At 42.3% G+C, this 23,164-nt stretch overlaps 1 protein-coding gene and 1 long non-coding RNA gene across 23 annotated transcripts in view; one reads left to right on the top strand and one right to left on the bottom strand.

The window, feature by feature from the left end:
- The window catches only part of gramd1bb (GRAM domain containing 1Bb), a 128,408-nt gene that overhangs the window by 76,267 nt on the left and 28,977 nt on the right, over window positions 1-23,164 (top strand). For 2 of the 22 annotated variants that reach the window (XM_036004651.1, XM_031290914.2), the window contains exon 1: window positions 2,501-3,038. The exons of 15 other annotated variants lie outside the window; for them this stretch is intronic. In XM_036004651.1, the coding sequence (XP_035860544.1) occupies window positions 3,016-3,038 (23 nt within the window). In that variant the 5' untranslated portion in view covers window positions 2,501-3,015. Of the gene's footprint in view, window positions 1-2,500; window positions 3,039-17,141; window positions 17,231-17,483; window positions 17,739-17,821; window positions 18,428-23,164 lie in introns of those variants that run through there. 5 more of the 22 variants (XM_036004652.1, XM_031290915.2, XM_036004650.1 and 2 more) reach the window with 3 other exon arrangements.
- On the bottom strand, window positions 18,885-21,478 carry LOC116043896. The gene is made up of 3 exons (XR_004103569.1): window positions 21,443-21,478; window positions 19,802-19,803; window positions 18,885-19,008 (listed from the first exon to the last, which is right to left on the bottom strand). It is a non-coding gene; the product is annotated as an uncharacterized LOC116043896 (long non-coding RNA).

Here is a 23,164-nt window from a genome sequence, read left to right as displayed (position 1 = left end):
TCAGGTATTTTTCTAACACAACCTGTTACCTGTAACCTGTAACCCCGCTAAATAATGTAGTTAGCTTGGAAATAATGCATGGGTACTACTGTCGGTAAAGGTGCGCCATGGTTGCAGGTATTTTGTTTTTTGTTTTCCCCTTAAATTGTTAGCAAGCCATGATTTAGGTGGGTACCAGATGGACTCTGTGTGAGATGACTTAATGTCTGTCCTCTTGCTTGACTGAAGCTCAGGCTACAGCACTCACTGCTTCACCTGAGAAGGGATTAGATCGCTTTCATATCCCCGCCTCTTTTCCTCTCCTCACTTTTCTCTCCCTGCAGTCTTACCACATCCGCAGTAGCCCATGGGGAGAGACAATGCTGGCTTACAATAGAGAGAGAGTGCATCCTCTTGTCTGCTCTTGCCTGCCCCATAGTGCAGAAATGAAATATCCACTCACTGATCCTCTTCCCTCTAATAGTTTTTCAAAATAAAAGTAATCACAATGTGGTCATAGGTGCTTTAAAAACCAGCAGTTGCCAGCTATTGATGGCTAGTTATGCCATAGATTGTTTATGGAGCACTCTACAGCCCAAAATACACATGTGCAAATATGCACACAAAAGAACACATGTAGAGACGTAGATACACATTGTATTATATTTGCCAGGCTATCCTTTGGAATAATGGACCAATGCCAACTAAGAGTCAAATTCACAAAGTCATGATTAGCAATATGTTTTTTTTTTTATCATCTTGCATGTTTTTTTTTTATTAAGCTATGCTACTTAATGTAGACCATGAATGTCTAATGTATTAACCATGAAAAATAACAAATAACATACTGTAACTGCAAAACTGCTATGTGAGTTCAGTATGACAACACCATATTGTAGGTGATACTAATGCTATTGTTATACATAGTACCTCTGTTCATTGACAGAAACCCCAAATTGCCCGATTTAAAAAAGGGCACATACAGTTAACTGTTTGGCAAAACTGTCATCAATGTCTCTTGCAAAATGTCCTGAATATAAAAGTTCGGGGTCTCGATGCTCTATTCATGTCTATCCTATGCCGTGCTGCTATTCAAGGAGTTTTTGATGTAATAATTTGGAAAAGGATTGTACAATCATAACAGTGCAACAGGTGTTACTTTCCCTGGCATGATTTAGACCTTGGTTAAAAGCCTCTGGAAAATGGATGTAACACAGATAACGTCACAAGTGCATGTCACTGTACACATCACTAAAGGCCAACAAGTATGTCAGTTCTGATGGTGAACAGTGGTTTGCATTAGCTGTAGTATTAGCCATCCCTAATGAGATGTAATGTGTAATGTGAAAGACTTTAAGTAGGTTAAACAGGAAGAATGTGCTGCATCCTGACCCCAAAGTCGGACATTGTTTTTGATGACAGCTTTGGTTGAACAGGCCGGTTGCTCTCTGACCCCTGTGGCTAGCGCTAAAGGTTAATCCATTACAAATATAGTTGAGATGAGTTCACATGGGGTTTGATTCTCACTCTCATTGCTAGAAGGATTTTATAAATATTAAAATATTTTTAAAGCAACTGTCAACAAAGGCTTTTTCATTTCCGACAGAAGTAAACAAAAGTGGGCTTCTCATTTCTAGCTGTGGACTTTGTCAGCAGGTTTTTATGATATATATATATAAAGCTGAAAAGCTGTCAGATTTGCTTTTCTTAATTTCTGATATAGTATAGTATTTTCTTGACTCCCACAGAGTGGATCAGGTATTTTTCTAACATAACCTGTAACCCCGCTAAATAATGTAGTTAGCTTGGAAATAATGCATGGGTACTACTTTCGGTAAGCTAGTTCGCTGGGCATGCGAACGTTTGCAGCTTACATTAAAACAGGTAAGAACACAGATTAATCCCTTCCCTACACTTTTGCTCTTGTGTTTTGGGTTTTTGGAAAGGCAGAAAAAAGGCACAACCCTTCTAACTCTTGAGATACAGAGTATCGCTGTTAATTCAGAGCTTGACAGACCTGCTGTGCCAGTTAATTAGAGGAATGAGGACGATTGGCAAAAGGCCCCAGTTAGATTTAAACTCAGGTTATTGCAGTTATAAAACATTCAGTAACCAAGTAAGCAAGCTGAGTCACCATGATGTCTATCTGATTCATCATGTATGCAGAACATGTACACAGCACACCACTATAAACACAGTACACTCAATGCATTAAGAGATTAACAGGGTTAGCTGCTGACACTGATTAAGGCTGGAGTCCAATACGAGAGGAAAGAACTGCAGCAGCCCCCCTCCCCCTACTTAATACCCTTCTCATATATAGCATAGAGGGTGGGGGTCATTGCACAGGGGATATTATGGCAAGAGGCTACTATCCTGCTCTAGTCCTCCACACTCGGTCAGCTAGGCTTATCATGGAGAAAGAGAGCCATCTAGGGAAGAGGAGGGAGAACAGGAGGGAGAGAGAGAGTGAGGGGGAGGGTAGAGATCTGCGCCTGCTCACTGTGAGCACAGCAAGTGCAGCTTTCATCCGCAGCGGAGACTGGGGGATAGACAGAGAGTTTGAGCGAGCAAACAAATGCTGTGAGGGGGCCGTGGAAGAGCTTGTTAGAAAATACACAGAGTTAGAAAGGAACAGCGACCGGCCATGTTGGCATTCATTTGCAAATGCTAGCCTTTCTGCTTCTGCTGCGTGCTGCAGTTTGCATTGTGAATATGCCTCCTCTTTTGGGAAAACTGAAGAACCTCAGGGAGGTGTGAATTTCTGGCACAAGCGCTCAGCACTGCGGCACCTCGATACAAGCGAAGGAATGTAGCAGTAAGGGGCAAAGCTGAGGATCATCCTTCCAGACTTTGGTTCCCCCAACCCTCCATCTGTCTCTGCATCCATTCCTCCCTTCTTCCCTCCGTGCATCTCTCCTGCTCTGTGTATGGGAGGTGAGGCTTTGGCAGGCTGTCAGTCAGCATGCGGCTGTGTGAACGGGCAGCCCAGTGCCCACAACACGCTGTGGACGTCAGACACTCCTCGCTGTACTAATGAAAGGCTTCAAGCTCGCCTGGTAAGGCTGAACAGAGAGAAGCGATTTTCTCTTTGTTTGTGATTATGTATTCGAAATGTAACCTGTCTTTCTGTACAGCTTTAAGGCTGTCGCGTATGCAAAGCACAACCCAGCCAGGTGCTAGGTGTCTGTGACTATTTTCTGGTAGTATGTGACTGTATTGACATATGTCACTCTTAAGACTACATTCTCTCTTGACAAGGCTGGAGCACTGTCAAATATATGTGCTTTTTAAAGAGAGCACAAATAAAATATAATCATGTTTATCTGTCCATCTTCACCCGTGCATTTCTATATGGTTATGGAAATCTCCAGGAAATGCACCAGTATGTAATAAGGGCTAGATCAGGACGGCACTAAGCTCTGACCAGAGTGCGTAAAGCCAGTGTGGGCTAGTGTGTGTGTGTTTTTTTTTTTCCCCACTGTTGACTGTGGCGACCCTGCTCTGCTCCCCTCTGGCGGGATCAGTGTGAGCGGAGCAGCTGAGGAGAAGCACTCACGTGGCTGCCTGGAAAAGAGCAGTCACATGCTCCCTCTGTCTCTCCCCACGTATTCACTCTCGCTGTCTTCCTCGCTTGTTTTCCTGTTCCCTCGTTATCTCACATGGACAAACCGATTCACATCCAGGTGGCTCTGCTCTCACTTTCTTTTGAACCTTTTCCGCCACAGTGTGTGCACTTTTCCATCGTACCTTCTTTTATCCTTTCCTCCCCTTGTGTTTGTTTATGCTCCTCCTCCTTCTTTTGCCTGATATTTTTAGAGACGAATTACAGAGCACTGCAGGAGGAAAAAAAACCAGAGGGGGAGCAGTTTCGGCAACGTGCGTCTCGCTTCCTTCCTTCTCACTTTCATGTGGACCTCTTCTTTTCCCTACAGGACCTCTTCTTTTCCCTAACGTCTCTGTCTCTCTTTCATTCTCTCTATATTTGTCTGTGTCCTTCTCTCATTTACATCACTCTCTTCTCTCTGCTCTCTACTTAGTTTTTTTTATACCTCTCAAATCTATCACATGATCCTCCAGTCTTTTTTCTTTCGGCTGTGGACTGTAGCTTTGAACATTTTCTTCTCAGGGCTTCATCAAGTGTGTGTGTGTGTGTGTGTGTGTGTGTGTGTGTGTGTGTGTGTGTGTGTGTGTGTGTGTGTGTGTGTGTGTGTGTGTGCGCACGTGTGTGCATGTGTTACTTTAGCACTGAGCAGCTATCTGTTAGCATGGCCTGGCTGGCTACTGTACGCATGTAGTTCAATCAAGAGAGACTTAATTGAGCCATTATAAATTGACACACGCACATTAAAGATGATCAATTAGTAAAGTCTTTGCCGATTACACCCCATTGTGATGTCATCATATTTTAAAGGGGGTGGAGAAGCTGTGAGTAGTGTAGGATACCCTCCTAATGGAGTCTAGACACTGGTGGTGTTGAATGAAGAGGATGCTGAGATCTGGATGGGTGAGAAGAGGATGGGGTTTCTGGTGAGCTCACACCTGAGCGCTGGAAATTATGAACTGAAGGTGAACGGGGAAGAGGAGGGTTGCGACCGTTCGCACTGAAATGACAGCTGACGGCAACAGAGAGGAGAACAGATTTTGACAGCAAAGATGTGATTGGCTGATAGAGATTGTGGCTAAATCTGGCCAATCAGCTGATCTCCTGGAAACAGGAGAAGAGAGGGGGTGGGGGAATGAGAGAATGAATGAATGAGTGCGTAACATAAAATAGTTTTCCGGATTAAATTCACGCTAAACTTTATTTGTACTGTGTCCAATAGGATGCATCTCCATTCTGAAATTAGAAAATGTTTGTCATAAACCTGGCTCTAGGTCATGACAAAAACTGGGAAGAGACACAAAATGCCAATACTTTAAGGTATTTATTTTACCTAAAAATATATATGTTTAAACTAAACACAAGTATGGGGTGTGAAAATCCTGGAGCGTTTGGTCAGATAGTCCGGTTCGTTTGGGGCGGTGTGAAAGCTCATCAAAACTCTGGTGCGGATCAAACAAACTCTGGTCCACTTGAAAACGGGGGTCTCGATTCGCTTCCAAGTGAACTAGAATTCGGTTCATTTTAGGTGAGAACGCCATCCGACCCAAATACAGGAAGTGAGCCAAAAACAATGCAATTTACTAGTCTGCAATTTCAACCACACAATTTACAGACTTATATATGATTTAAGGTAGGGATGTCCAGATCCGATCACGTGATCGGAAATCGGGCCCGATCACGTGATTGCAGACTCGATCGGAATCAGACGTTACCTCCCGATCAGGACTCGGATATATATGTATATATATTCTCATTATTTTTTAACACATCTATAGTTATGCGGTGGCACAGAGTTAGACCCTTTTGACTCCACACATAAACAGCAACGCGTGCGGCATGACATCACTTTGTTGCAGAGACGCTATTGGTTAAATGCCGGCAAAGTAGAACACGGAAGCAGCTTGAAGCGGAAACCGCGAGTATGCCTGCGCTCTGGAGGTATTATAAAGTTGATGACAACAACATTGCCATAGCAAACTGTGAGATATGTAACAGAAGTGCTCTGTTTGTTAACAGAGTTGTTGAATGTTAAAATAAGGTGAATTAAATAAAAAATAAGGAACATCCTGGATCTGTTTTTTCACTCTTCTTTATTCCTTTTTTATATATTATAGAAGTATCGGATCGGGACACGGTATCGGTAGATACTCAAAATAAAATGACTCGGACTCGAGGGCAAAAAAACCTAATCGGGACATCCCTAATTTAAGGGATGATAACTTTGAGGCCCTGTTTACACGAATACGATCGCGGGTGAAAACGACAAAATATTTTATCAGATGTGCCTTTTGTTTAGACGCCGACGGCATTTTTGAGGCATAAAAACGCAAAAAAGTGAAACCACCCTCAGAGTGGAAATCTTAAAAACGCTCCACCGTCACGTTACCATCTAAAGGGTAAAAACGCACTGTGCGAGTGTGTGTATGGTTGTGTGCCACGCGTGTGTATGCGCGCGCGCGCGTGTGTGTGTGTGTGTGTGTGTGTGTGTGTGTGTGTGTGTGTGCGTGCGTGTGCGTGCGTGTGTGTGCGCGCGTGTGTGCCGCGTGTGTGTGCAGAGTTTACAAACAATGTGTGAACAGTGTTTGTAAGCTTTTGTCCAGACAAAATTGTCAGCTTTTGTTGTTCGCTTCACGCTACTAGGGAGAGGAGAGGGAGAGAGGAGGAGGAGAGGGAGACAAGTAGTAGGAAGGTGCGCGGACTTGGTGGTGTTGTGTGGTAGTGCTTCACACTACCACCTAGCCGCCTGGTGTGCATACTACATTGCATTTCACACACTTTTGCGTCACCATATGCACGCAGATTTCCCCCCCATAACGCTCGTCTAAACGCGGAATAAAAAGTGAGAACGCAACGCCACTTTTGCGTTTTCCCTTCAGATCGTTTCTGTCTAAACATAGCCTCAGATCCATAAGCTGTTCTGACCACACATCGCTGGTCATCTGTGACAACACATCATCATCTCTCTCTCATCAGGGCATACCCTCTCCTTCACTCGCTGTCTGTCAGCTGCTCTCATTGTTTGCCTTCTTCTAAAATATTAGAAACACTAAAGCGGAACCAGAAAACCCAAATAAACAAACAACCATTTTGATTGTGTGACATGTGTTTACAGTGTTTGGTGTGTTTGACAAAGTGCAGTGTGAAAGCAAACCGAACCAAATGAAAAGTGCAACAGTGTTGTAACTTCCCCCCCGAATCGCTCCAAACTAACGGAGTCCACCAAACTATAGGTGTTAAAGCGCCCTAAAATGTGTGTAGGGCATTGTGATGCAAAAATGAACATCACAAAACAGCAACAAGGCTTCTGGTGTCGGCAGAGTGGAGGGCGACAAGTCCAGGAAGCTGGGTCTATTATTTCCTGTGGAGCACCAGGTGCTCCAAATCAGGCTGCATCAGCTGGAACCTTGAAAACAATATGTTTTTACATTTTAATCAAGATTGTGTTTGTAAAAGGGAGTTTTAACAAGAAAACTGGTCCAAAAGCTTCTATTCAGCTATGTTTCAATCCACCTTGAAAGGGGGAAAAAATCAATCAAGGAACAAGTGATAATGATAAGGTATCAGTTCACCTTGTAGAGCCATTGATGAGAGGATCCAGCTGAAATCTTACTTTGTTATCAGTGTCTATTAGAGCTGCATTCTGTTCTCCCAGGGACAATCTGCTATGTCAGCAAAATTATATGGGCTAGAGGTCATTCCATCAGTCAATAACTCAATCAGTGCATTTGTTGTCCTGTGTTATAAACCAGTAGCTGCCACTGGATGTAGCAGCTTATTTATCTTCACTTGATGCAGTGATTTATCTGCTAACTGGTTTAGCCTTCTTCAGGTTACTTGATAGAACTGGACAATGATTCTTTTAGTCTCTCGTGCATTTTTATTAGCAGAAAGGTATTTGTTCTTACTTGCTGACAAATGAGATGGCTTCAGATGATGATGATTAAGTTCTGAGTATTGTATCATGCATGCAAAAATGCTTAGCCTGCTTACAAAAAAACACAAATGAATCCTGTCTAATGCCATGGCACGCTGACTGAAGTGGTCAATGTTAGGATTTGCATCAGCAGTGAGGTTTTATTGCGAGTTTATTTTTTCTTTGCTGTTATATTTATTGTGCTTTTGAGGCATATGGTTCCACAATTATCTTTACATGTACTAAAATTGCATTAAAAGAAACCAAAGATAGTTTAGTTGTGATTATGATCCAATGAAAACAATGGGATTGTAAAATAAATATTGGTCTTAGTAATAAAAAGAATCCCATGTGATGTTCTGTAAATTGACGTCAGGGGAAGCGGGTGTCAAAGAGTTTTCAGATTGGAACCAGGCTGCACTGTTGGGTATATGTTTGTCACAATGCATGCTGTGATTGAGAGCTGGGGTGTGGGGGGGATATTTTTGCAGCAGTACTTGTCTGAAGACATGGCAGAGAAAATAAGAAAAGAGGAAGAGACTGTGTGTGTGTGTGTGTGTGTGTGTGTGTGTGTGTGTGTGTGTGTGTGTACACTGTCATGCATGAGTGTGAGATTGCCCAGGATTTGGCAGTGGCCCCAGTGTGGGGATGTTTGCTCTTGATACGACATTTGGTGTGACTTTAATCTGCACACACGTACAGACACAGATGTGCACACACAGCCAGCAGCTGTAGCAACAGCAAGGCACCAACAGCAGGCTTGAGCTGGAGCTTACTCTATGCACGTGGCATCGCAGACAAGCCTGTTGTTGCTGCAGGACAGTTGGACAGATTGTGAGTGCAGATTTGCATACCTAAATGCCTGTGTGTATCTTTACCCCAAACTTGTCTGGTCAATTGTTCAGCTCCTTTATTTTATTGATCATTACAAATCAGAGTGGGAGACTGCAGTCTTCATGTCATAGTCACAGAGCAGTGATGCAAAAGAGTTAAAAACTGTAAGAAGTCTTCCATCTGTGATTTCTGCTTTTACATCCCTTTGAGAGTACAGCTCTTAGCTTGTGCATGCTGTCATACAGACAAACAGAACAGCAAAGACGCACGGCTGCTTCAGATCTTCACATACACACATGTTGGGTTGCATGCCAAACTCTGCTCACGCAATTTTTAGCGTACCGACCGAATTACATCGGTACTACCAAGTACCCATTCACGTTAAATTAATCTGTGCCAAATTTTGGTACCTGAGAGTGCGTGAGCTTCTCTGTCCTCTCTGCATGTTTGACAGAGAGAGGGGCTCAGCTCTGACACAGGTGCGCAGAGCTGCGGTGCAGATGGAGCGAGACTATGTCGCCTCTGCAGCTTGTTCAAGTCCCAGTGAGTCACGGCAATGCCGATAAAGCTGTCACAAGTGTTGTTACACTTTTCAAAAGTCCACACAGACAGCGCTCGCTGCAGTATAATATGATGGCAAGCCGAAAGCGGTTGCGATGTGGTTCACTGTTGATTAATCTGTTGGTTATTTTCTCGATTAAACGATTAGTTGTATGGTCTTTAAAATGTCAGAAACGGTGAACAATGTTATCAGTGTTTTCCAAAGCCTATGAAGATGTCCTCATTTGTCTTCTTTTGTCCACAACTCAAAGATAATTCAGTTTACTGTCATAGAGGAGTGAAGGAACTTGAAAATATTCACATTTAAGAAGCTGGAATCAGAGATTTGTTTCTTTCTTTTTTTTCGATTATCAAAATAGTTGTTGATTAATTTAAGTTGTCAGCTAATCGATTAATCCTTGCAGCTCTAAACTGCTGGTTCGATCAGCTGGTCATCAGAAGTGATATTATAAGCCCCTTCTCTTCAGCAGAACTATTTCTACTTGCTTTGAAAACAAAATCATGACATGTCCACAGCTTAGGGTTTGTTAGGAATGGACTGGAAGGCTTGGAACCAACTGCAGCCTTACAGATAAAGCACTGCAGCATCTGACTGGGCCACAATGGACTTCCAAGTCAACAGCAGGGGCTCTGCAGTGAAGAGAAACTGCAGAATTGTTTCCCTCCTGGCCACAGCTTAGTAACTCTCTCTCTCTCGTCCTCTTTTTGCTTTTTTTTATTACTGCATCCTTCCCATAGGCCATTTGTCATCGCTGATTATGCTCTATATTGTTCCCCACCACACTCTTCTGCCTGCTTCCAATACAACCAACTTTTTTTTCTATCTTCAGGCTGTGAGGGGATTTAATTGATGATGTAATGATTTGCAATGATTGATAAAGTCACTGAAGAAAATAGAGGTGTTTGCATAGCATTTAAATGATAAAGAAATTGTGTCTAAAGTGGCATTAAGTGTGAGCATCAACAAGGACTAGGAAGGCTGGTTGTATTAGCATTAATCTGACAGTGTTTATAAAATGTTATGTATTTATAAAGAAAAATACTTTGGCAGGCAGACTTTTAAAACATCAGTCATGCTGCCATGTGGGAGGTTATGTTCCTGTTTCCTTCAGCCTCATCATTAATGGACTGGAAGCTGCGTTACAGTCATGTGAAACTCTACCTGATCGATGGCCTTCCATTCGCGTGTTTCTCAAATGAAGCCTGTCCAAAAAATACATTTTCCATTAAGCTTTTTAAAAGCACATACATAACTAGCTTCCCTTCTCAATGTCTTGTAAACTTCCATGTGTTTTTGTGTACATAGAGGAATCACTTACTGTTAATTGTTTTCATATAAGTATTAGTTATTTGTGTTTATTTGCTCTCTGCCCACAACACTTGAGGAATCCATATATGACCTTGTCTACCTGTAGGCTCCCTGTGTTTCAATATACCTGCTAACACTGCAAACAGCTAAATGTGATTGACATAACGGTCAAAAAACAAAAATTAACTCTTGGTGTGTTTCCATGTTTATATTTAATTTTTTTCATCATTCCTCATAATTTGACTGTATTTAAAAAATAATACCCATATTGACAATTAACTGCTGGTGAGAAATATAGGCACACTATACCATTTTTTTAAGTAGAGCTGCAACAAACTATTATTTTCGTTATCGACAAATCTGCAGATTATTGTCTTGATCAATTTATTAATCAACACTTGTTTTTGTTTCTGTTTTTGTATCTTTTATGTTAGAAAATAGTGAAAAATGGCCAGCATAATTCAAAGATATCCGTAAATAGACGTCAAACTAAGTGTTGGAAAAGTGACAGGAAAACTAAATCATATAAAAGGTTGAATTCCTGCACAGTGTCAGCACTGTGTTTATTAGAGAAACAACAGGATAATAGGTGCACAAATGTAGCCCATACTGGTATCAGAAACTTGAAGATCTCTGTCTGACTGACTGACATTTCTTCTTGGATGTCCACACACCATCTGAAACTCAACCTTGACAAGACTGAGGTCCTTTTCCTTCCAGGGAAGGGCTCTCCTACCCAGGAACTGACTATAACAATTGACAGCTCTGTGGTAGTCCCCACCCAGACAGCTAGAAAACTGGGTGTGACACTTGACGACCAACTCTCCCTCACTGCCCACATTGCTGCAACTACCCAATCGTGTAGATACATGCTGCATAACAGAAGGTTCTGGTTCAGGCTCTAGTCATCTCACGTCTAGACTACTGCAACTCCCTCCTGATTGGCCTGCCTGCATGTGCCATCCGACCCCTGCAGCTCATTCAGAACGCAGCAGCTCGACTTGTCTTGAACCTCCCCAAGTTCTCTCACACTACATCACTCCTCCGCTCTCTTCACTGGTTACCAATTGCTTCCCAGATCCGCTTCAAGACACTAGTACTTGCATACAGGGCCACGAACGGATCAGCCCCAGCTTACATCCAGGACATGGTCAAACCATATACCCCAACCCGCCCGCTCCGCTCTGCATCAGCCAACCTGCTTGCTGCCCCCTCACAGCGAGGGACAACTAATCACTAAACGAAATCCCGACTGTTTGCTGTCCTGGCTTCTAAATAGTGGAATGAGCTCCCTATTGACATCAGGACGGCCGAAAGCCTACGTATCTTCCGACAAAGGCTAAAAACACATCTCTTCCGACCTCAGATAAAAAAAATAAAAATATAAAAAACAATGATATTCAGGCATGAACCTCTGTATTTCACCTTGTTTCTCTACCCTCGCACTAAGATCACATGCACACAGTCTTTTTCTCTCCACCCCTTACCCTCTCTTCGCCCACTGCTCTTTGTCACCCAGTCTGCCTGCTTCCGCCTGTATATATACCCTGCAGATGGCAGTGGCTGTGTCCCGTCCCACTGGGACAACTGGTCCCACAGGGGCTTAATCCGGTTGCCAGTTTCCTGTCCCCTCCTGCCCCTCTCTGACATCTCCACCGAGTCCTTGAATTACCTCACCGGGCAGAGTAGTGCTCTTGAATTTAAATCAGTGTGTTTAATTAGGCTATAGCTGCTTTTAAAACAGGTTGTTGGACCCAGAGGTACAGCAGGTTGTAGCTTTAGTGAGAACCTAAAAATTGTTACAGGCCTGTCTGTTAGGTTGCCACACATTAAGGTTAATTAGGCAGTTTAATTAAGCCTGGGACTCGATTCTAAAGTTGTGCTCATGAGATTGGATTTAAATAGTTTTAGGAAAGGTAATGACATACAGTGTGTCGTTGAATTTTGGAGAATTCTTGAAGCAGTTTCAGGAGACTTTAATGACTTGCGTAGAAGCATTTAATAAATCTTGATCGAGGAACCCAAACACCTCAGCACAAACTGACAACGTCAGCCTGACCATACTGCAGTGGGGGGGGGGGGGTTATCTAATTCTTGGGACCCTGGGAGACAGAGACACACAGGCCCAAGCCTTGTGTTATTATACAGCTGCTGAACCTCCCTCATCTCTACAGGCAAAGAATTGCCCTATTGCCTGGTTTAAGACAGGTTAGAATGAAGGGTTGCCAAATTGGTCATGATGGGCCTCAACCTGTAGGTGACCTGAACTTGAACTAGGGTACCACTTGTTTCAACTTAGTAGCATCGGTTCATAAGCTACAAAACTCAACCACAAAGTGATTTCACTTTGTATTTGCTTGTTTTTTTACTATACTGACACACAACTATCAACAGAAAGTACCGTGTCCTGATCTTTCAAACTATTTTCTTGCTATGAGTAAAATGGAGATATCAGCTGTCAGGGACCCACTGGTCGCTCCTTTCACTCCAAACATGTTCACAACAAAGTTCACTTAAACTCCAGGGCTTTGTAGATCACTAATCGTGTGTATTCATGCTTTATGCAGCAGCATCAACCCCTTACACACACAAACACACACCCTCCTACAGCTTTCTCTTTCTCCCAGTTGGGAACACTTCAAGTGGCGGTGCACATGAATGGCTTGACAGGCTGCCATGGTAACTGCACGACCGAGACACAGTCAGGCTGACAGACATTTCCGACCCAGCCAGGCGTCGCCACATTGATGTTGCCATGACAACTCGGTAAACAGCACGCCTTCTTCTCAAAAAGATGGAGAAATTTGTTGGAGTCTTTAACATTTGGGAGGGAGGGGGGGTGTTCGGCTACACCAGAATTAATAAAAAAAAAAAAATGAAATTGAAACTACTCAAGCGTGTCGAGTCTGTGAGTCATCAGTAAATATGATGAATGAATCAACAGTGAAGTGCCCATGGCTGTTCATTACATACTATATCTGTGGTCAATTTGACCATATGCATGCGTGTCCCCTGGGTGCAACAGCAAAGAAAACAGAGGTCCCCTAAGTAGGTCAGTTGTTGGTGTGAGGCTGGGCAGGCTTATCTGGGCACACAGTGGTCCGGCTCAGTGGACCAGCTCCCTTTGTTCCACAGCACGACTCCGTTCAGCGCTCCCACAGAGGCAGCCAGCATTGCTGCAGCCCCGGGGTCAAGTCTTTCCAGCAGCACAGCCCAGGGCTCCGTTTGCTTCTTTATAGAGGTACAGAGTTTTTACGATTACTGACTGTGGTCATCTTTATGTATGTGTGAAATGGATCACCTTAAAATGACCTTCTTAGTTTTTAAAGGTATAGTGAGTGATGTTAATCCAATACACGTTTTGTCAAAATCAGTGAATATCTCCTCACGGTCACCTAGCTCTCTGTTTTCTGTGTGCGTTAAAATAAATCTGGCATTAATACACAGCCCTGGCTGTGGAAATGGAAATCAAACAAAGGAGCGCAAGAGCCACACAAACATTGATCCAGCCAATCAGCAACAGGCAGCAACAGTTGATGGTAGGGGCGGGAGGGAAGGGGAGGCAGCATTTGAATGTGCCGGCCAGTAGTTATCTGTCTGTGAATCTGGGGGGCGGAGCTTCTGAAGGGGGGGTTGTATTTGTTTGGCAGTTGAGTTCAAATATCAACAATCTTTGTGCAGAATCACTTACTGCACCTTTAAGTAGAACAGTGTGTGTGATAGTTTGATAGCTGTAATCTGTAAATTGTAAACGCTGCAGCAAGTGTTTAATCCACCATAACACTTGTAACCCAGCAGTGATGGTCCTGGACTCAAGTCTGACTCAAGTTGCTATTCTCTGAACTCGTGACTCGACTTGGACTCACACACTGATGACTTGAACTTGGATTCGAGGATTTATGAAATCAGACTTGAGTATTCTTGAAAAAGGACTCGGAAGTTGGATGAAGTTTTTGACAAATTTTATGCGTAATAGGCAGTGATGGAGTACTCGAGTCACTATACTCTGGACTTGTGACTCAACTCAGACTCAAACTCAGGTATTGGTGACTTCACTCAGACTTGTCTCTGACTCTTCTTTGGTGACTCCGGCTTGGGCTTGGACTCAGATTCCAAAAGTGGGGACTCGAGACTTGACTCATACTCAACAGTTGGTGACTCGACTACAACACTTTACCCGAGTGTTTGACACCCAGTTTCAGTCCTATGGATAAAGCCTTTCAGGGTATCGGTGTCATACCGTTTGAAATTTGGCCTTATCCAACTTACTTATAGGCTTTAGATTAATACATCAACCAAGATAGTGAAATAATTTTCTTATATTTACTTTAAAACACACACACACACACACACACACACACACACACACATATATATATATATATACACACACACACACACACTCTACCGGTCAAAAGTTTGGGGTCACTTAGAAATTTCCATTCCACTCCATTATAGACAGAATACCAGCTGAGATCAGTTGCATTGTTTTTTTAACCAGGGCAGAAGTTTTCAGATTACATTATGTGTTTACATAATTGCAAAAGGGTTCTCGACTGTTGTAGAAAGAAGTGGCTGATCTTTAATGCATTCATCCAATGTTCCAAAGGCACATTCTGTTTACTAATCTGATATCATTTTAAAAGGCTAACTGAGAAAACATTGGAGAACCCTTTTGCAATTATGTAAGCACATAATGTAATCTGAAAACTGCCACCCTGGTTAAAAAACAATGCAACTGATCTGGTATTCTGTTTATAATGGAGTGGAATGGAAGTGACCCCAAACCTTTGACCGGTAGTGTATATATTAACACACTATGTATAAAAGAGGATTTAACAATACAACCACAGACTAATTGTGTGATATCATTTTCCAAATGATACTCAATTTCTTAACGTTTTAATCTATATAATTGACATTTTTCACAGCAGACATTTTGCCTTGTTATAGAAGGTAAAGCAAAGAAGAAGAAAAAAAGTCCAAGAATAGGGCTTTTACGCTTTGCAGAAGTGGAAATGTTTATGTATCAATAAAAAACAATGCAAGTGCCATGGAAAAAGACGTTCAGATATATAAATCATGATGTACTGTACATGAAGCATGTGACTTATGGTAACTCAAATGAAAAATAGCAGCGGATGAAAACATCAGATATGTTTGGAGCAATGACAAGACTGTAACCTCCCTCAAATGAATACATGTAACAAACATAAATGCCATGACATTGCATGGCAGTGGATGGAAACGCACAATAACTTGCATTTTCTTTTGCTAATTTTCTGGAAATTTTGTTAACATTTGCCCTAGATTTGTATGGAAATCTGATTAATGTGGAAGTGAGCCAACAGGCAAAATACCAGAACCCTGAAACTGAAGCAGCTAAATGGAATTTAGCCATTATGCATTTTGTTATTTACACCTTTGCTTTTCCTACTGTGACATGTCAAAAAGGCCTATCAAATTTTCAAATCTGCAGTTGTACTTACTAGAACTGCTATAGAATAAAATATTAGGTTTGGATGATTCACTCCGTGAAACATAATCAGTGTAATATGTAACCATTATGAACTTAACATAAAAAAATATGTTCATCAGATTTTTAAATCACCATTCCCATGTGTATTTAGGAGCATATTTACTTAATGCTGCAGTTGTTTCAAATACAAAATACATATCAGTAAAATCAACTGAAGTACTGTAAGCACTTACAATACTTACAAAATTGCACTTGGCGATGCGTTAAAATGCAGTTTCATTGCCTGGGGGTCTGGAGGACCCACAGTTTAAAATAGATGGTAATGATGCCAAATGTATAATATTTCATTTTTTCTTTCATCAATATTTATTGGACCATGCCACACAATAGAAAAGCAGTAACATCGGGAGATAGTGAAATCACAGAATATGTAAGTTAATATTGGTTTTGTAATGGGGCTTTCATTGTAATTATTTGTTGGTTATTGGCAGGATACAACATGCAGTTTTGCAATATTGGAATTTAGAGAAAACCTTCTTGACACCCTGGAGTCAATGTGCTGCCACATTCAAAATGTTGTTTTGACCCATGCCTAATATATATCTTAAATATGTCAGACTTGCATTTATTTATTTTGAAAACCTAAGAAAAGTGTCATTTACTTTTGCTAAGTATGGACTGTTAGTTCATTTGTAGTTTTCAAAAGAAAGCAAGTTGATTTATGTCTGTGTCTGTGTCCAACCATGACATGTGTTTAGCTCAAACCCTGGTCTGGCTTACTGCGTGATTTAGACGGAGCTTTGAATGTAAAGTGACCTGAATGCTGGTGATGTCAGCCCCTCCATTCATGAAACACATGAATAATTGAGGAAGCAGCAGGCTCAGTGCACCAGCACCAAGTAGAGGTGGAATGCAAAGTGAAAGCCATCTCTTTCCTCATTTGCTCTGTCTCTGTCTCTAACCCCCCCCCCCCTCTCTCTCTCTCTGTCTCTCTCTCTATCCACTTGCACATTATCCCTCAATCTTTTCCCATCTATTGTCAGTCTGTAGCCGTGGAATTCTGTGAACGAGGAGCAGAAATCGCGAGAGAAGAGCCTTGCTTGGATACCAGCAGATGCAGTAATCAGGCTGATGATCCAACGGCTGGGAGAGCGGAGGAAGAAAAAGGGGGAATGGAAAATTGCAGGTTGCTAGAAAGAGCGAGAGCTTATCAGCCTTACTTAGACAAAGGAAGAGAGTGAACGATAGGAAGAGAAAAAGCCTGCTCTCCAGAGAGAAACCACTGTTCTGTCAGTCAGCCGGGAAAATACGTTGTTTTTATCTCCCCCGGCTGCGTCCGCTTCCTCCTTCTTTTCCTCCCATCCTCCTGGCATGCTCCAGAACTCGTCCACCCTCCTCCCCTTTATCCCTCATCCCGCTTTCTTCTCTCCTTCCCCCCCCTCCTCCTCTCCTTCCTCCTATGTCTCATCCATGGCTGCCGCTGTGTGAATGAAGCCATTTGAAAAGGGCTGATCGCTGCAGAGGGGCTCTCTACATGGCTACAACCAGGTTAGTGCTGGGAACAACAGCCTGCCTACCTGGCTGCATTCAGACAGAATTACATGGAGCCTGCATAATGATTAGTTTCCCTGCTTGGCAAGATCAACATGTACTATTTAGAAGGAGAGTCCAAGGGGGGGTTAGCTGCACCTCAGACCACCAATGCCTCTTCTTTGGCAGGTGGTGTTAAGGGCGATGTAAGCTGGTTATTAGGAGATCAGAGCTGGCCGGGGAAGATTAGTGGCCCTAAGCCTGCTAAAGAAAATCTCCCTGCCTGCCTCTTCCATCTTTTCTCTCTCTCTTTATCTGTTCAGCTACCTTTCGTCTTTACCACTGAGAGAGAAAGGAAAGTGCAGTGCACTGTCCTCGGGATGATCCGCTGGATGAACAGCTCATTACTGGGGGCTGCCCAAGAGGACATGGTGGTGTTTGAGTGTGTAACGGTAGCCAACGAGGGCTGCCAGTGCCTTGAGGGCTGCTACGGCGAGGTGTTAAGGGACTCTGTGTTTCAGCATGGGTATGGCGGGCTCTGTGAAGCATGTACGAGGGTGTGTGTTTGTGTGTGTGTGTGTGTGTGTGTGTGTGTTAGTGCCAGAGAGAGTGGATGGGTGGGGTTGGATGGGTTTGATTGTATAATATAGTTCTTGGGTGTGTTTAAATGTGGAGGTGATTGAGTTTGTAGTATTTTGTAGATTAGGTGTGTGATGTTGCTGTGGTGATGTCTGTATTTCTGCAGTATGTGGGCGTCCATACTCCACACACATGCTTCTGTGTACTGTATGTGCATTTTAGCGTGTGCATGTGCAGTGGCTGCTGAGCATGGTGTTCCTCATGGCCTTTTCAAACCAAGCAGAGCTGAAGGGCCACTGCCAGATGGGTATTTTCCAGGGTCAGCAAAACTGTGAAAACAAGCAGGGCCCGGAACTCTGTTCCATTGTGAAGCTGAACGATCGGACAGCTTGAGCCGGTTGGATTTAGAGCTTTAGAGCTTATTTAAAGAAAAGACTGTAACAAAGTAGTGCAAGCAGCATGCTTGTTTCTCTGTTATTTTTTGTTTCACTCTATATGTAAGAACATGACCTATTTGGGGTGACTGCTAGGAGTCCTGTCTGATCCACACCTTGAAGTCAGTCGTCTGTCTGTGCCGAGCTCTGTAATGCAGATGAGTTCTGTGCTTGAGCCTCTGGGACCAATCCCTCCCGCACGGTATGCAAATGAACATGCTGGGCTGTAGAACGTGTTAGATTTTCATCTTTCAATAATCTAGTAAGATGTTAACTATGTTGGATGCAGTACGTTTAGATCAGAATATGCTGTGATTTACTGTCTGTAACCTCATTGTGAACCATAATGTTTTTCATTTTACTAAAACCCAACACTAGGTGACAAAATATTGAAATATTGCAGACAACTGAAGAAAGGTATTATGTAAGGGTTAATGCCCGACGAGGTGTCCATTGTCAGGTATTAATGGACGACGGTGAGGCGTGCACGGAGGACGGTTGCCTCCGCTGAAGTCCATTAATACCTGACAATGGACACCTCGAAGGGCATTAACCCGCTTATACCATGGTCACTTGCCAAATAACATATTTTTAAATCATTAGTTTATATTTTAATTAGTTTTACAATCGAAATCTAAAGTTTTTACAAACAATAACTCTGTTTCCCTGGTTACGCATGACGGTTTGACTAATACCTGGAACAGTCATTCCCATCCTATAAGGTTCTTATGCAATGCAAACATTGTTCACTCCTCCAGGAAATAGGAAGGACCTTAGGTACGACTTGCCTCCCTTAGCAACGGGACGGGAGATATTCATAGTCCGCTCAGTTACGAGCCAGAAAGCTAACGCTATGCTAGCAAGATCCAAAGTCAATAACATTGTGTACAGTTGGCAATCAGTAAAAATAATTTGACAGTATGTTGAACAACAAGACAAGCTAGCTATCCAGCCATGTTATTGTCCCCAAAACAATATTACAACTTTTAAGAACAATTTTATCCGCAATATGTTAAGTTACTACAGTTTCAAGAAGTTCATAAATCAACCATTAAATGTGCAAAAAACGTCCTGATGGGCCGTGATGCCTCGTCTGTCACTTGGCCTCCCTGCTGTATTTCCCGCTCAGACAGCATTTCTAACAGCAGAACTGGGGAAGTATATTTAGTCACACACTCAATATTTAAACCACTCTCTCCGTTCACTGTTGCTATAGCAATATTCATTCTAAGCCGAGCTTCGTTTGAGCTTTCTGTGGGCGGTGCTCTAAGAGATATGTCTTTTTAATTGTTAAATTGTTTGTCAGCTCTCTCTCTCTACAGTGAATCATTAAAGGTAAATGTAGTGTGTTTGGATCACTTCATCAATGCAACTTAATAGCTGATGCGAGTGGTGCTGAAGACAGTGGTTTTCATAAGTGAAGCTAAAGCTTTGTTTCATCGCTATATTTTGATTCCAATAAGCCTTTTAGATTGAAGAGAATATTCTGTTGTTGCTTTTTATCGTTCCACCCCAAGGCAGGTTTTCGGTTGTGGCATCAAAAATGTCATATGTTTGAAGTAATAGAGCTGTGAACAACTGTGTCTATTATCCTACAGCTTCTAATTATGCAGCATCACAGTCCAGAGATAATGCGCCGGCAGGTACTCTTGCTTTATGTCAAACTCTGTGTTCTGTTTCATGAAGCCGTTACTAACAAAGCATCTGTGATAGATGCTTTTGTCTGCTCCTCTGCACGCTACCGTCAGCTGCATGTTCACTCTATCCACACCACCATGCTGGTTCAAAGAGCAAACTGTTGCGTGGACGACTGATATCGGGCTTAGTCATTCATACGCTGATGATGGATCTGTGCTCCCATTGTTTACTGCCGTGTATCTTGAAATGCGTGGTGATCCGTAAATTCCTCATCTGCTAAAAACAACAAGTGGGAGTTCCTGTACCGGGGAAATCCTGTCTTTCTGCGTGGAGGGAAAGTATTGAGAGACAATCCTCTGTTTGTTTTTTTATTGGCTTTGTTACCCAAACACAGCTCTTCATTATAAAAGATATTTGCTACTCAGGCAACTTTAAAAGAACTTTGCTTACCTCAGTATAGCCATTATTTTTTACGTATTTAATATTTTTGTTTATTTCCAATCTCTTTTGCCTAAGAGGCCAAACTACTGGTTAAACCTACATGGAGACATAATGGTTCTCATCTTTTTAGTTGTAACTGTAATTAATGACCTAATAGGGCTTGGATCCTCACACTAAACCTCAACCCTCACCCGGTCTTGCACCTATCCACCCTGACCTACAGTGTGCGAGGGAGTGTGAATGTATGTGTGCTGACTGAGACATTATTACCCAAGCCAGGATATGACATTAAAAAGAGCACCACTGGCACACTGTATGAAGATGCTACCCTTGCCTATTTGAAACTGAGTAATATGTTTGTCTGGGGCTTGTACATTGTTTGCAGGAGAATATGTGGTGGTGGTGGATGCAGTTACTTGAGAGTTGGGAACAGTGTGTGTGCAGTATGTCTGTGTCAGCTGCCAAATGGTTCTATCTATGATGGCATTATTGCTGGGTCATTGTTGGGTGGCCTGTTCAAATGCTCTTAAAATAGATGGATGGTTGAGCTCCAGCAGTCAAGTTCAAATGCAAATGCAGTAGGAACTGTTGCTATTTTCTAAATAGATCCTTTGCTGCTCATTTTTTAAAGCTGGTATCCATAATAGTTTTAAGAGATACAGTATTGATACTTCCATCCGTTGAATTTGCACACCTAGCATGATTTGAGACACACTATAATCTGCTACTAAGAAATGTTGATCCTTCTGAAAGGTTGTACCTTTCTTGGTAGACTGGTAGATTCCAAGTAAGAGTTAATGCCCAACGAGGTGTCCATTGTCAGGTATTAATGGACGACGGTGAGGCGTGAACCGTCCGACGCGCAGCCAAGTCCATTAATACCTGACAATGGACACCTCGAAAGGCATTAACCCGCTTATACCATAGTCACTTGCCAAATAACATATTTTTAAAACAGTTTATATTTTAATTAGTTTTACAATCGAAATCTAAAGTTTTTACAAACAATAATTCTGTTTCCCTGGTTACGCCTGACGTTTGACTAATACCTGGAACAATCATTCCAATCCTATAAGGTTCTTATGCAATGCAAATGTTGTTCACTCCTCCAGGAAATAGGAAGGACCTTAGAAATGACTTGCCTTCCTTAGCAACGGGAGATATTTATAGTCCGCTCAGCTACAAGCCAGAAAGCTAACGCTATGCTAGCAAGATCCAAAGTCAATAACATTGTGTACAGTTGGCAATCAGTAAAAATAATTTGACAGTATGTTGAACAACAAGACAAGCTAGCTATCCAGCCATGTTATTGTCCCCAAAACAATATAACGACTTTTTGTGTGTTAGAGCCATCCTGTGGTGTTCAGAGGATGAGTTGGAAATAACAGATCCACATTTCCTTTTTGTTTTAATGTAGGGCATTCATTTAGAACAGTAAACAGTCAGTTTCACCGAAACTCCTTTAGTAGGTGTCCTACATCACTTTTTTATGGACACCCTGCAGCCAATCAGAATCGAGTATTCACCCAGACCATGGTATAATTGTCAACAACATGCGGAAAGTTACTGATTATCAGATTTGAGCCTAATTACCACATTGTGTGTTTTCACCTCTCCAAATCAAGTTGCACATGGTGCAGGTACACAGGCAGAAGCAGCTAATTTTAAATAGATTTTTGACCCGACTTGGAGGTGATGTACCTGGTTTTACTCATGACCAACAAAATCACTTCCTTACGTTACCTGTAGCTGGATCGGTACCCTAAAAGAATATTATGATACTCTTTCTTGGAAGTCAAAATTTGTACTACTATGATGTACCCTAAGTGACCAAAATGTAGCTGGAAGTGGTATTAGCTTTAGTATTGCCTTTTTTTTTTCCTTTTTTCTTGTAATTCCCACTGCAGTCCCTATCGATAGCTGACTCCCTCTATCAACCAATAGAAGTTCCTAAAGCTGGGACAAAGTCACAGTCCCTCACTTGTTCTCACCAGGGATAATGGCCAGTAGTAGGCAAACCCACATGAACCCTGGGTCTCTGCAGTGGTGACAAAGTGTTGTTTTAAACACTACATGCTACTACAACTGTCTGAATTAATTGTACCTTTAATGGATATTAAGAAACTTCTTTGAATCTCTATGCTGGATTAAAAGACACGTATCGTCTCTCATAATGACCCATTGTGAGCCAGTTACATATGTGAAACATTTACTTTTAAGTACAGTACACAAAATGTCCCCCAAGTGTGTACCTCATAGTACTTCAATCATTTGAGATGGGCGAGAACAGCCGAAAAAAACTGCTCCCAAGAGTAAACTAAGAACCTTGAACAAGACATTCAGAACGGCCACAAGCAAATATGCAGCATGTTAATAAGACGCCCACAGCATACGATGATGAAATTATCCTGGGAGGAAATAACACATTCTGTTAACGTGTTGCTCTGACCGAGGAGAACTGTGACCAAGTGTAAGAAATGGTTCAGTGATATTAAAAAAACAGAACCACAGGGCTTCCACCTGCCAGTACCTGACATGTAGAGGATGTGGCCACAATTCCCCTCTCTTACATCGTGCTACATTCCGACCACTACTGAATTTATTCACATACTGGGTGTATATTTACTGTGAAAGCCGCTGAAACAGACAACACCTTTTTGTCACATATCAGTATGGTCAAATTCCAAATTAGGAAAGCTAGTTTCAGGGTGCTGGTATTGTGCATGCTGGCTCACTGTCATGGCTTACTGTGACAATTAAAGGAACTGAACCGTCGTTAATGAAATTAGTTTCACCTGTGTTTTTCCTTCTATTGCTATGTTTACATGTGGCCGGCTATTTTCATAAACGGACATTTCAA

Source organism: Sander lucioperca, chromosome 8, assembly GCF_008315115.2.
Source record: "Sander lucioperca isolate FBNREF2018 chromosome 8, SLUC_FBN_1.2, whole genome shotgun sequence".
In the NCBI taxonomy this organism is placed as follows: Eukaryota; Metazoa; Chordata; class Actinopteri; order Perciformes; family Percidae; genus Sander; species Sander lucioperca.
The sequence above is the reverse complement of the archived record's forward strand: the minus strand, read 5'-3'. Positions and strand labels throughout refer to the sequence as shown.